Here is a 12,275-nt window from a genome sequence, read left to right as displayed (position 1 = left end):
GATGAAGTAATGTCAGTTAACAATGGTAATTCCATTCTTATATGTCAATAGGATATATGCAGATGAGTTTGAGATAAAATATACCACATCTTTTACATATTTGGATATTTTACCTGATATAGACGCTAATGATAATCTAACAACCAAGCTCTATGATAAACGTGATGGTCTTAAATTTTCTATCGTCAACTTCCCTTAATTATGCAGCAATTTACATGTATACACCATCACATGTCTACGGAGTTTATATTTCTCAGTTGAATAGATACACAAGAGCATGCTCTACGTATGAGCAATTTCTACAACCAGGTAAATTATTGACAAACAAGTTGATGAAACAAGAATATCTGCAGTCCTCTTTAAAGTTATCATTTCGTAAGTTTAATGGTCGATACAATGAACTTGTCAGCGAGTACAATTTATATCATTGAGTCAGATAATGACTTAAGTTTTTCATACAAATTGTTAGTCCCTTATTTACTATAGTAGTATATATTGAATGAACCACCAATCATGACAAGGAGCATATGGCGGGTGAGACCGGTCGGCAGGGGATGCTCTTTTCTCCATGGGACCTGATTCGACCTGTGATGTTTTGCATGCAGGTCCACATTTGCTTTGCTCCAATTTTGTTTTGTTTTTATGAACTTTTATCTTGAATACCGTTCGTTATCTCCATGCGTTTCATCCACAAATTTTAGGCTAAAATTGTATTAAATAATTTATATAACTAATTAATATTTTGGAATTTTGACAATTATGTGTATTAAGTTAATGGTCTTTGCGCCTAAATATACAATTGTTTTTAGTTCTTCTGCAATCAGGTACAAATGTCACTTCTGATGTGTTTCGCTTATAACACTAATGTTTTAAGTGTAAGAATTTTGATCCTTAAGCTTGCTTGTTTTAATGTGTTAATTTATGCGTATAAATTAACGCATTAAAACAAGCAAGCTTAAGGATCTAAATTCTTACACTTAAAAACATTAGTGTTTATAAGCGAAACACATCAGAAATATATGTTTAATTCTTATAAATATATATGTTTAATTCTTATATATATGTTTAATTCTTAAACACATAGTAAATGTGTTCGGCATGTATAGAATCCACACATTTATTTTTCTATACCGTGACTTCTTTGTCACCTCTTTTTTTATGAAACATGTATAAAAAGGAGAAGGCGACGAAGTGTATGTAAAAGTCTTTGGATTCTAAACATGCTAAACATACATTTTGTACAGTGTAGGTACATGCAATGAATTTGACAATAGCTCGATAAAAAAGGACGATATAGGGTAAGACCAGCATTTGGTCCCCGATTTTGTTTTTTTTTTCGAAATGATCCAACAGTTTATCCATAAAAACCTGTTGTCATCCCTACCACAAAATGAGTATTGGTTCTAAGATTTAGAATAAAAAGAGGTCACAGTGATGTCAGGAAATAAGTCATTTTTTTATTTTTCTCATTTTTTTGCAAATTTTCGTTGAATTTACAGCACATTTGGTTTTGGAAAACATTAGAGAGCAAGCATGCTTATCTACCAAATTTATATATTTTATCCAATGATATCAGATGCAATTTATTATATGTAAAAATCTCAGATAGACAAGCTTGTGCTCTATGTTTTCCGAAGATTTATAGATTGATTGTATATGAACTGTTTAACGTCCCTCTCCAGAATATTCCCTCTCTAGAGAGGTCACCATTGCCGGCCAGTGAAAGGCTGCAAATTTAGGCCTATGCTCGGCACTTACATCCTTTGAGCAGGGAGGTATCTTTATCGTGCCACACCTGCTGTGACACGGGGCCTCGGTTTATACGGTCTCATCCGAAGGACCGCCCCATTTAGTCGCCTTTAACGACAAGCAAGGGGGTACTGAGGACCTATTCTAACCCGGATCCTCACGAGACTATCTCAAATATGACGAAATTTCACCAGAATTGAGGAAATTCTGGAAAATGTCCTACTTCTGCGCCCTGAAGTGGCTAGCATGTAAGCTTTGAATCTAAATTAGTGCTTCTTTTACAGTAAACATTCAAATTTCATAATATTGCAACAATAACGTAAAACTGTAGTGTACATGTATATGCGAAAGAAAGAATGAAAAAAATAACAAGACGTGATTGATTTCATTAAAACATTTGCTGTTTTCATTAAGCAAATTACAAATCAAAGAATATGGCATAAACATATGAAATGAGATAAAAATATCCAACAAAATTAAAAGATGCATTATGTTCAATGAAATGACGCATCGCCTATGAAAACCTAGTTAGCAACTGTTAATTAGCATTGATGGTAGTAAGTTGCAAACTAAAATACATTTATTCTCTAATCTACTTTTAAAGATGGTAGTATAAAAATGTATCAGCGAATATGAAGCAAAAGACACATCATGCATGTATTCGGATTCAAATACATTTTTAACAACACACTTTAAAACATGTTTAAAAAATACATGCATAAGTGTTAGATATTTTACAGGAGGTCCTGCCCTTCCTCTTTGGTGTGTTATTCTCCACCATCGCAGGACGGACCATAGGATCAGTGGTGGCGGCAGTGGTAGTCTGCTATCTCTTCTTACTTTATCTCCGAAAACAGAAACAAGGTAACTGTCTTAACAGTGTCAATACTGTTAGCAAGGTTTATACAGTTTGCTTTTGTCCATCATTGGAACCCTGGAATTTTGGCAATGCCTGCACAAGAACTTGTTTCGGAAATAATTTTTTAACCTATCATGTTATTATTATAGTTAGGGTTGAACATTTATTTCCGAAACAATTAAAGTGCCTTCCAATACCAGGGGTTCTGTAGGACAGGAATGTGTTGACTCAGGACTCTTGGCATTGCGAGGATGGAACCCACGGCGTTTCTAAGAAGTGGCGAAAATGTAGTGTAACGGAGAAAAATGTCTTTTATCATATTTTGTGTCTCTATATAGATGATGTCTTTTCTTATATCCACAGTCTCGTTTAAAGTCGTCATTTCGTAAGTTCTATGGTCGCGAATACAATGACTTTGTCAGCAAATACAATTTATCATTGAGTCAAATGCTGACGGACGTTTTTCATACTAATTGTTAGACCATTATTTATGTACACTGAATTGACGACGGATTTTTCCGTTATTTCCCGATCATGACAAGGAGCATACAGCGGGTGTGACCGGTCAGCAGGGGATGCTCATTCCTCCATGGCACCTGATCCCACATCTGATCTTTCGGAGGTCCGTGTTTGCTCTGCTCGTGTTTTGTATTGTTTTATGGACTTTGAGATTGAATACTGATCGTTATCTCCCATATCCTTCTTTGTATCTTTATATAGATGATGTCTATATATGATGTCATTTGTCTTATTTTGTGTTTATATATAGATGGTGTCTTGTGTCTTTTTTGTATATACAGATGTGTGTCTTTTTTGCCTCACTAAAGTCAGTCAAAGAAATCAGCCCTATTTCAAGTCAGCTTTTAGTTTCTTTCCAACACCAATAAAACTACCGGTCACCCTGGAATCTTTATGTAAGTATGTGACAGGTTCCCCTTCCTTAACTCATCAGAGAGAGGGTTATAAATATCATAAATATATAGTTGTGACGTTACTCTTTTCAAGGCAAAACGTAAAGTACACTAGCTGCAACTGAGTATTATATAACTTGACTCTCTCAGGTTTAAAATTGATCCATACCTTTTTGCAGTCACTGAGCAGACCTACAAATCCGTGTTAGAAATTGACGTTATTGAAGACACAGATTCAGGAATGGGGAGAGGTGTCTGCAGATTTCTAACGAAGGACACCAATACATGTATTAATGATCGCAGATATTAACAATCACAATGGATTTTTTAAAACAGGATTTGCAAAATTGCAGACAAGAATCCGTTTAATACTATATTATATATCTTTTAGTTTGCAATATCAAAAATACACGAATTGTTCAAAAGCTGCATTAAATAAAAAAACTTTATAAACCTGCATTAAATAAAAAACTTTATAGGCATTAATACCAATATAGAAGTTGTTGAACATATATATAGGTCTGTGACATTTGTATAAAAAAGTATAGATCTGTAAAACGCAGGAGTGTTGGAACTACTTTATGATGTGCATAATTACATGCAGTACATGTTTATCGAAGCATACTCTTGAATATCAAATGGAAAAGGAACACTGATGACGGAAAAGCCAAAGTCTTCTCGTTTATCATTCAATTTGCTATTTGGCACTTATCATTTTTGGTCCAATGTTTCTGCTATATGCAGTCATATAGATGTCATTGACTGATTCACCTTTAGTGAATGTTAACATAAGATTTTTTTCCTGTGCATATTTATGAATCATGCAAATAAGTCCACCTTAACTGAATCACATGATATAATTAATAATTTATAAAAATGTTTTTATAAAAGAAAAACATGGGGGCTTACTTGCACTGGTGCCATAAAACACACAGAAAGAAACACAAATTACATTGACCAAGGATGAGTTCTCATTTTGTTCTTGCTTAATTTAGCAAGTTTAATATTATCTATACATATTCTTATGTCATGGGATCCTCTTTACACCAAAACATAAAATAACTAGAAAGCACTGGTTTATTTTTAATAACTCAAAAACAAACACAATTACACTACATACATGTATAATGGCCATTATATACAGCTTAATTAACTGCTGTTCCATATACAATAAACTTGTAACAAATGTAAGCATATCTTACTTTTAGTTTTGCTAATTTTTCTTTGATAATATTAACAAGCGTAAAAAACAATTGGTACATTGTACCTATAAAACAAAGTAAAAAAAAATTAATGAAAGATAAAAAAATTATATAAAAAAAATGTCCCAAAGGGACTAAGTAAGTAAAAAAAACATACAATCAGTAAATTTATTTAAAAATGCTTGGAATATGGGCATTTTAAGTAAGTGATATAAATATAGGCAGCCAATATACTGCTTTATTCATTAAAAAATAACAAATATGTGTTCACTATGTGAAATCAAAAGTCAATGGGGAAAAATTAAAATGCTTATATTATAAACATTCAAGATATACCCACAAAAATAAGCTTAATAAAAACAAATGTTTCCTTATAGTCAGTGTTGCCATTTGTAAAGTTTCAAAGAGATATGTAAACCTGTGAACTTCTAAAGTGTAAGTCTTTATGTACCACATGTATATTTATAGATTGAGTAGGTCTAGAAAATCAGATGGAGTCAGGAGGGTGTGTGATGGAGCCTCTTCTTTGTTTAAACAGTCATGGCCAACCACCTAAGGAAGATAATACAAAAATCACAGCTTTATATCTAAAAGTATATCAAACAACAAATTTTAAACATTGAATGGCTACATTTCAATTTTTATTTCAATCCTTTAATTCATACAAAATATTGATATAATGAGACTTTTATATTTATCAGCATATTAATCAAAATATTTTTCACAAAAAACGCATTTACCAAACATGATGCCTCATCTATTCTTAATTTTAAATTATCTTTTTAAGAAAAAGTATTCAATGTGTATATGTTATCTAGTAAGATCAGCATTGACCTTTTTTTCATTGTTTATATGATATTTACCACACAATGTATTATCTAATGATGGACTTGATGTCTTACCCTCCAAAACACGCCTCTACAGTTATCACAAACCACTAGATCATCTCCATATATCCTCTTAAAAACTTTCATTTTCCTGTTCAATTAAAATTTTCCTGTTTAATTAAAAATTAATAATTTTGCTAAAAATGTTTTTTTATGAATTGTTTCCAGCAAATGCTGACAGAGAGCAAATGAAAATTCTTTACATTATTACAAATATTTGAAGGATTATTTTTTATACAAGCTACAGTAACCTCAGAAGTAGATGACATTCCTACACATTAAACAACATTTTTCAGAAGTTTCTTTTCTAACACAAAGTAGTATTTATTTTATGGATGTTTTCTTTTTTAGCTAACAATAAGTCACATGACCACTTACACTATGTCATATGATCACAGTAACAATAAGTCATATGATCTCTTTAACAAAGAGTCATGCAACCACTTTAACAATGAGTCACATAACTTACTTGCTGCAGAATTTGAAGACATCTAGCCAGTCCACACTGTAGTATTCAATATGGCTGATATAATCACTCATGGCCTTGTCATTAAAGTGATAAAGACACATGGATTCCCAAACTTCATTATCCATGGCAATGACCTCCAGGGTGGAACAGGTCAAGGCCACATTAACTATGTCCCGGGGTTGATCCAGTTTCTTCATTATGCTGATGAGGCACTCCTTGGGTAAATCAAGAAGACAAAGCTTCCCATCATCTTCTCTCTGAAACAAATCAGGGTAAAGAAATTATTAAATAAATTAAGTCTGCATTTGCTTATCATGAAAATAAAAATTTGTTCCTAAATTGCTATGATAAAATTCTGACCAGAAAGAAGCAATGATAATCTCACCTGCATATTCTGAAACCTTAGATATCCTGTCCAAACAGTTGTTGATGTTAACCCTTACCTGTGTTAAGTAACCTTGATATCCTGACCAGACAGTTACCTGTGTATACTGGAACCTTGATATCCTGACTAGACAGTTCTCTGTGTACACTGGAACCTTGATATCCTGACCAGACAGTTACCTGTGTATACTGTAACCTTGATATCCTGACCAGACAGTTACCTGTGTATACTGGAACCTTGATATCCTGACCAGACAGTTACCTGTGTATACTGGAACCTTGATATCCTGACCAGACAGTTACCTGTGTATACTGGAACCTTGATATCCTGACCAGACAGTTACCTGTGTATACTGGAACCTTGATATCCTGACCAGACAGTTACCTGTGTATACTGGAACCTTGATATCCTGACCAAACAGTTACTTGTGTATACCGGAACCTTGATACCTGACCAGACAGTTACTGATATTAGCCCCTACCTGTTGTACTGTAACCTTGATAACCTGACCAAACATTTACTGATATTAGTCTTTACCTGTTATTGGAACCTTGATATCCTGACCAGATAGATACCTGTGTATACTGGAACCTTGATATCCTGACCAGACAGTTACCTGTGTATACTGGAACCTTGATATCCTGACCAGACAGTTACCTGTGTATACTGGAACCTTGATATCCTGACCAGACATTTACCTGTTTATATTGTAACCTTGATATCCTGACCAGACAGTTACCTGTGTATACTGGAACCTTGATATCCTGACCAGACAGTTGCTGATGAGATCGTGATGTTTCCTCCTCAATGATTTACTTCCTATCATGGCATTTTCATTATCTGTCATGCTGTCCAGCACTTCCGTCAGGGTGTGCTTCAGTGGGGGTATAAACAGTTCCATTGATATGGCTAGAAATGTATAAAATAATGAATAATTTCACTTTTATAGTTTTCAAGACCAACTACAAAATTAATGATAAAAATGCAGTTTATACATGATGAACAAATATTAATTGTGCTGTAGTGCTTCAAATTTGAATGAACAGAGAAAAGTTTCACATAGTTTAATCATAATTACTTGTTTTCCCATTACATAATAATTACATCAATGCAGAATGAATGGCATGATTACTAGGTTTTCTGTATCTGATCAGATGGTGCTGTTTTAAGAGGTTTATTATTTCAAGCAAACTTGTGTAAGGAGAATAACTGCAAGAGAATTGCGTACCAGCGTTTGTCATTAGCTCTAGTACACCAAACACATGTTTCTGTACAGTCCCACTGAGTCTGTGAAGTTTGTGCTTCACTAGCAGTCTGTAAAACTGATTGTAAAAGGTTTACCTTTATTATTTATCGATAGCAATCAAAAATACAACACACACTATAATATGGCTTTATATTTGATTTTAATGCTTGAAATTGAAAAAAAAATTATCTTTGCTGACATTAAATTAGATCAATATTGTCAAAAATATAACCGGAGGATTGAGGCAAACTTCAGAATTTTACAGCAGACTGTCACATGCTACTTGTGGTTACTTTTTATCCAATTCTCAATATGACTTAAGTGAAAGTCTAATGAACAAATTTCTACACGTTTGTGAAAAAGTACATGCATCTGTCAGTATAATTGTCTCTATTAGTATACATACCTCACAACAGTAGGCAAATTCTCTGAACTGCAGTGCATATTCTTCAAAGTTCAGTTTTTGTAGAACAGTGCTTATGCTTTCATTAGTTTTTCTCTGGAAAGAAAGAAAAATGGCATTACCTAATATCACAGCACTCTATCAAAAAAGGAAAACTTATTTAAACAAGAGATTTCAATGGTGATGTATTTTTGTTGGAAATGACCTTGACACAAGATAAGTGTAAGTGGTGTACATGTCAAATAAACCAAAAAATAAAATCCCTGATTAACTTGAGTAGCATTCATATATTAGATGAAAGATGTTAATATAATATATATGTTTTGTAAAGCACATTACACAAATCAATCTTTACTAATTTTTATCTCTAAGAAATAAGCTCAGCAATGATTTCAAAAGCCCAGTAACAAAGAGATTTTGACTGGACTCTTGATATTGACCTTAACTTTTCAAATATTTTTAGGTATTGTCCCTAAAGTCTTGTATCTTTCTGTTAGCATTTGAAAAATAATGTAAAATGTTTCATTAATTTGGATTAAGAGCAAGATAAATGTGATAAAAAAAGATACTTAAAAGATACTTAAACAGGTCGAGGAAACTACCTTATATGGATATTGTTGCGATTGCGCACAGAGGTGTTTACAGCAAACAATAGTCCAATCCAGTGAATGAGCCGAAAAGCATGATGGTCTACTACATGTTTATTTTTACTACAAACACGTGGGTCAGGGAAATTTAGGACGCGATTTCAAATGACTGCAGGAAAGTCAGCTAACATTTTTTTGAAATGTGTTTATGAAAAATACAAAGATTAGGTACTAAATAAGATTCTCCATGCTCACATTAACAAACAAAGTCAGATTTCCTTGTTAATTTGTACTTTGAAATACCCCTCACAAAGTCTTCACAGTAAATAAGATTCTAGTTGTTTAACTCGATATTCGTTAATTTGCCATGTAACTGGTTAAATTAGTTGTTACTCAGTTATTTGTTACTAGAAATTAAAAGTATTATTTTATAAACAAAGAAAAACACAAAAAACACTTAGTTGCACTTTTTTAATTTACCTGTCATATAAACCCATTTGCATATTGATCATAAAACGTGACTAGCATGTATTTCGAAGTTGTATTCACTGTAAACAATGTCAATACGTGAGCACACCTCAGAGTTGATTGTTTTTTAAACCAAGGAATAGTCACGTGAAATTGACTTTTCACTGAAAACACAGCACGGAGGGAACTGTCAACAAACGGATTTGTACAATGGAGTGGAGAAAACCCTAATTTTAATCATTGTAAATCATTTGTATATAAATGTGAGCATGGAACTAGTAGATAATGATGTTTATAACGTATTAAGTGTGTAAAATGCATGGGAAAATGCATCACGTTTTTCCGAGAGTGATTTAAAATATTGACTTTTTCAAAACACACGTGTGGTATTTTTGTAGTAGCCCATAATGCAACTCATTGAGCTGATTGGTCGATTTGTCAGTCACGTTGGTTCCCTACTTAACATGTAAATTTATTCCGACGTCACAGAAAATAGTTTCCTCGACCTGTTAAATGTGGGAGACAGTCAAACAGGTTTAAGCTTTTTTAATTAAAACATCTTGATAAGGTTTCAGTGAATGCAGATAAACATTCTGGGCTATCTCCCCCTTGTTTAAATTGGTGCCATGACCAGGATCCAGGGCAAAAATTCTTTAATAAAGAAAGAAATTTAACTGTCAGAAGATACTGGCTGAACTGCTGTTTTTATAACACTGATCAAGATAGGGTTTGAATGTAAATCCTAGTAAGGATCCCCCTTTCCAGTTTCAAATAAATATTTAACATGTTTATAAGCAAGATTTGGGATTTATTAATAACATGTTTTTCAGAACCCTAGAGATTATTTCATATATTCATTAAAGGCAGCATTTAAAAGTCATGGTCCAGTTCAAAACAATTAACATAATGTTATTTATGATTGTGTGTATTATTAAAATGCACCTGGGAACAATAAATGTTTAATCCGACTTTGATGAAAGAGAAAAGGAAGACCTTAGTAGTGATTATAAATTACATATTTAGGATGCAAACATTTGGATGCATACTTAAGTCATATAGGTATAATTGGTAAAAAAAAAAATAGGTTTATAACTTTTGACAAGTTTTGAAGATCTCATCTCATAGAAAATCAGAATAAATACATACCTGCCGGCCAATGCCTTGTATATTTCTCAGAATAGGCAGATCAGGTTGATACCCAGTCCTGTTGTCAATATTTATATATACTGCCCTGAAAAATAGTTAACTTTGTAACATTTCATGTTATGATCATGACAACGAGCATACAGCAGGCGATACCAGTTGGCAGGGGATGCTCACTCCTCCATGGCACCTGATCCCACCTCTGATGTTATGGAGGTCTGTGTTTGCTCTATGGACTTTTGATCTTGAATACTGTTTGTTATCTTCATATGTTTCATTCATATATGATAAATTGATTGATTGATTGTATATTATTAGTTATCCAGGTTCAATCAAGGGTGTACGGGGATTTACCCCGGGTTTTATTCCATACACCCTGTGGCTGTAGGTGTACGGGGATTTACCCCGGGATTTATTCCATACACCCTGAGGCTGTAGGTGTATGGGGAGCCAAGGCCGAGGGTGTCATGGAATACAACCCGGGGTAAATCCCCGCCCACCCTTGATTGGACCTGGATAACGAATTTATTTCCTTTGTATCCATAAAAATGCTTTGTTAACATCAAAGTGTGTCTCAATCTATAGATAACTACGTACTACAATGCATCCTGACGTCACATTATTTGGTTTTCATCATAGAGAATGTATGCATTGTGATGTCCACCTGGCTCAAGTCGGGTGCACGGATATTTACGCGTACACCCGACTTTGTAACCAATCAAAGCACTTGTTACAAGCTACATACATGCTAGTCTCGATCCAAATTTTAAACGTTTAGTGCATTTGTCATTCTAACCAAAGAATAGAAGAATTAAACGACATATGAAAGAGAGCGAGAACCCAAACTTTATCGTCCATTCATAAAAAATACGACATTTCCGAGGTATGTGTATTGTCATTAAATGTACCATTACGATAAATAAATACATACGATCACCAATAGATGTAAATTAATTTCCTTGTCATCTCAATTCTTGATTTAAATAAAGTCCATAACAATAAAATATTTCATATGCATCTTGTTAGTATTTGTTCATTGACATTCAACATATTGTTTACATGTTTATGTTACGTTTGTCCCAGAAATCCCGCGAGATTTGTACATTCTCTGACTTTTTCACAAAAGAGCGCACTAAGAACTATAACTCTTCAATAGTGGAAATAGAATGTATTGATTAAATTTAAGGGGATGAAGGACCTTTAGCTGAAAAATACCTGTCATTCAATTTTTTTCATATTTTGTATATCTCTTATTTAGTATGTCCCACAAACTTTAAAGCAGATATATCAATAGGTTTCTAGGTTTATTTCTGAGATATCGAGTGACAAATACTATGCCCTGTGACAGTGTCTGAGTGAATTTCTGATTCTCCGTATTTCTGGGCCCATTACTCGGTCCATAATGGATTTTTTTCAGCATAGATAGAAAATATGTCAGCGAACAATTGTCTTTTAAGATATTTCAGAGTATGAATAGGGTTAAAAATTCGAAAAAGCAAGATTCTTTTGTCACATCGCATATGGAGATGGAAAATTATGTTCTTTTTAAGACAACTTACACGACAAAAAAATTAATTTACAAAAAATCCTATCATTCAATATTTGAAAAATTACTTCGAAATGCAAGTTCGTCATGTTATTGATTAACTGCAAAAATATTGATTGGTGAAGCTGAGCTCAATATTGCACAGGGCATAGTTAAACAAGACATGAGCATGAAAAAAACGTGTCATGTTTACATTTCTGGAGTACGGGAAAACCCTACTATGACGTCACACATTTGCGAAATAAGCTAAGTAAGACATAACTACAATATATTTCCGTCAACAACCATGTAAAAATATTTTTTGTGTTCTGTAATTCAAAAAATATCCTACCATGTACTGTACTGATCACGACCCGTTTTTATGATATCTTACTACCCCTGTTTTACCATGCATATAATCTTACTGTACTAAGATCCACT

The 12,275-nt window shown here is 33.4% G+C and overlaps 1 protein-coding gene across 1 annotated transcript in view; it reads right to left on the bottom strand.

Moving 5' to 3' along the window:
• Window positions 1-4,887: 4,887 nt before the first annotated feature.
• Window positions 4,888-12,275, bottom strand: part of LOC134279304 (F-box only protein 25-like) — an 8,172-nt gene continuing 784 nt past the window's right edge. Inside the window, exons 3-9 of the mRNA XM_062761667.1 lie at window positions 10,313-10,397; window positions 8,115-8,207; window positions 7,691-7,784; window positions 7,202-7,371; window positions 6,078-6,334; window positions 5,624-5,699; window positions 4,888-5,273 (exon numbers count right to left, since the gene is read on the bottom strand). Of these exons, the coding sequence (XP_062617651.1) occupies window positions 5,184-5,273; window positions 5,624-5,699; window positions 6,078-6,334; window positions 7,202-7,371; window positions 7,691-7,784; window positions 8,115-8,207; window positions 10,313-10,397 (865 nt within the window). The 3' untranslated portion in view covers window positions 4,888-5,183. The remainder of the gene's footprint in view (window positions 5,274-5,623; window positions 5,700-6,077; window positions 6,335-7,201; window positions 7,372-7,690; window positions 7,785-8,114; window positions 8,208-10,312; window positions 10,398-12,275) is intronic.

The sequence above is a fragment of the Saccostrea cucullata genome, unplaced genomic scaffold (genome assembly GCF_032062105.1).
Source record: "Saccostrea cucullata isolate Sc308-1 unplaced genomic scaffold, CSIRO_AGI_Scuc_v1 ctg439, whole genome shotgun sequence".
In the NCBI taxonomy this organism is placed as follows: domain Eukaryota; kingdom Metazoa; phylum Mollusca; class Bivalvia; order Ostreida; family Ostreidae; genus Saccostrea; species Saccostrea cuccullata.
Note: the sequence above shows the minus strand (reverse complement) of the source record. Positions and strands in the feature narration are given on the sequence as shown.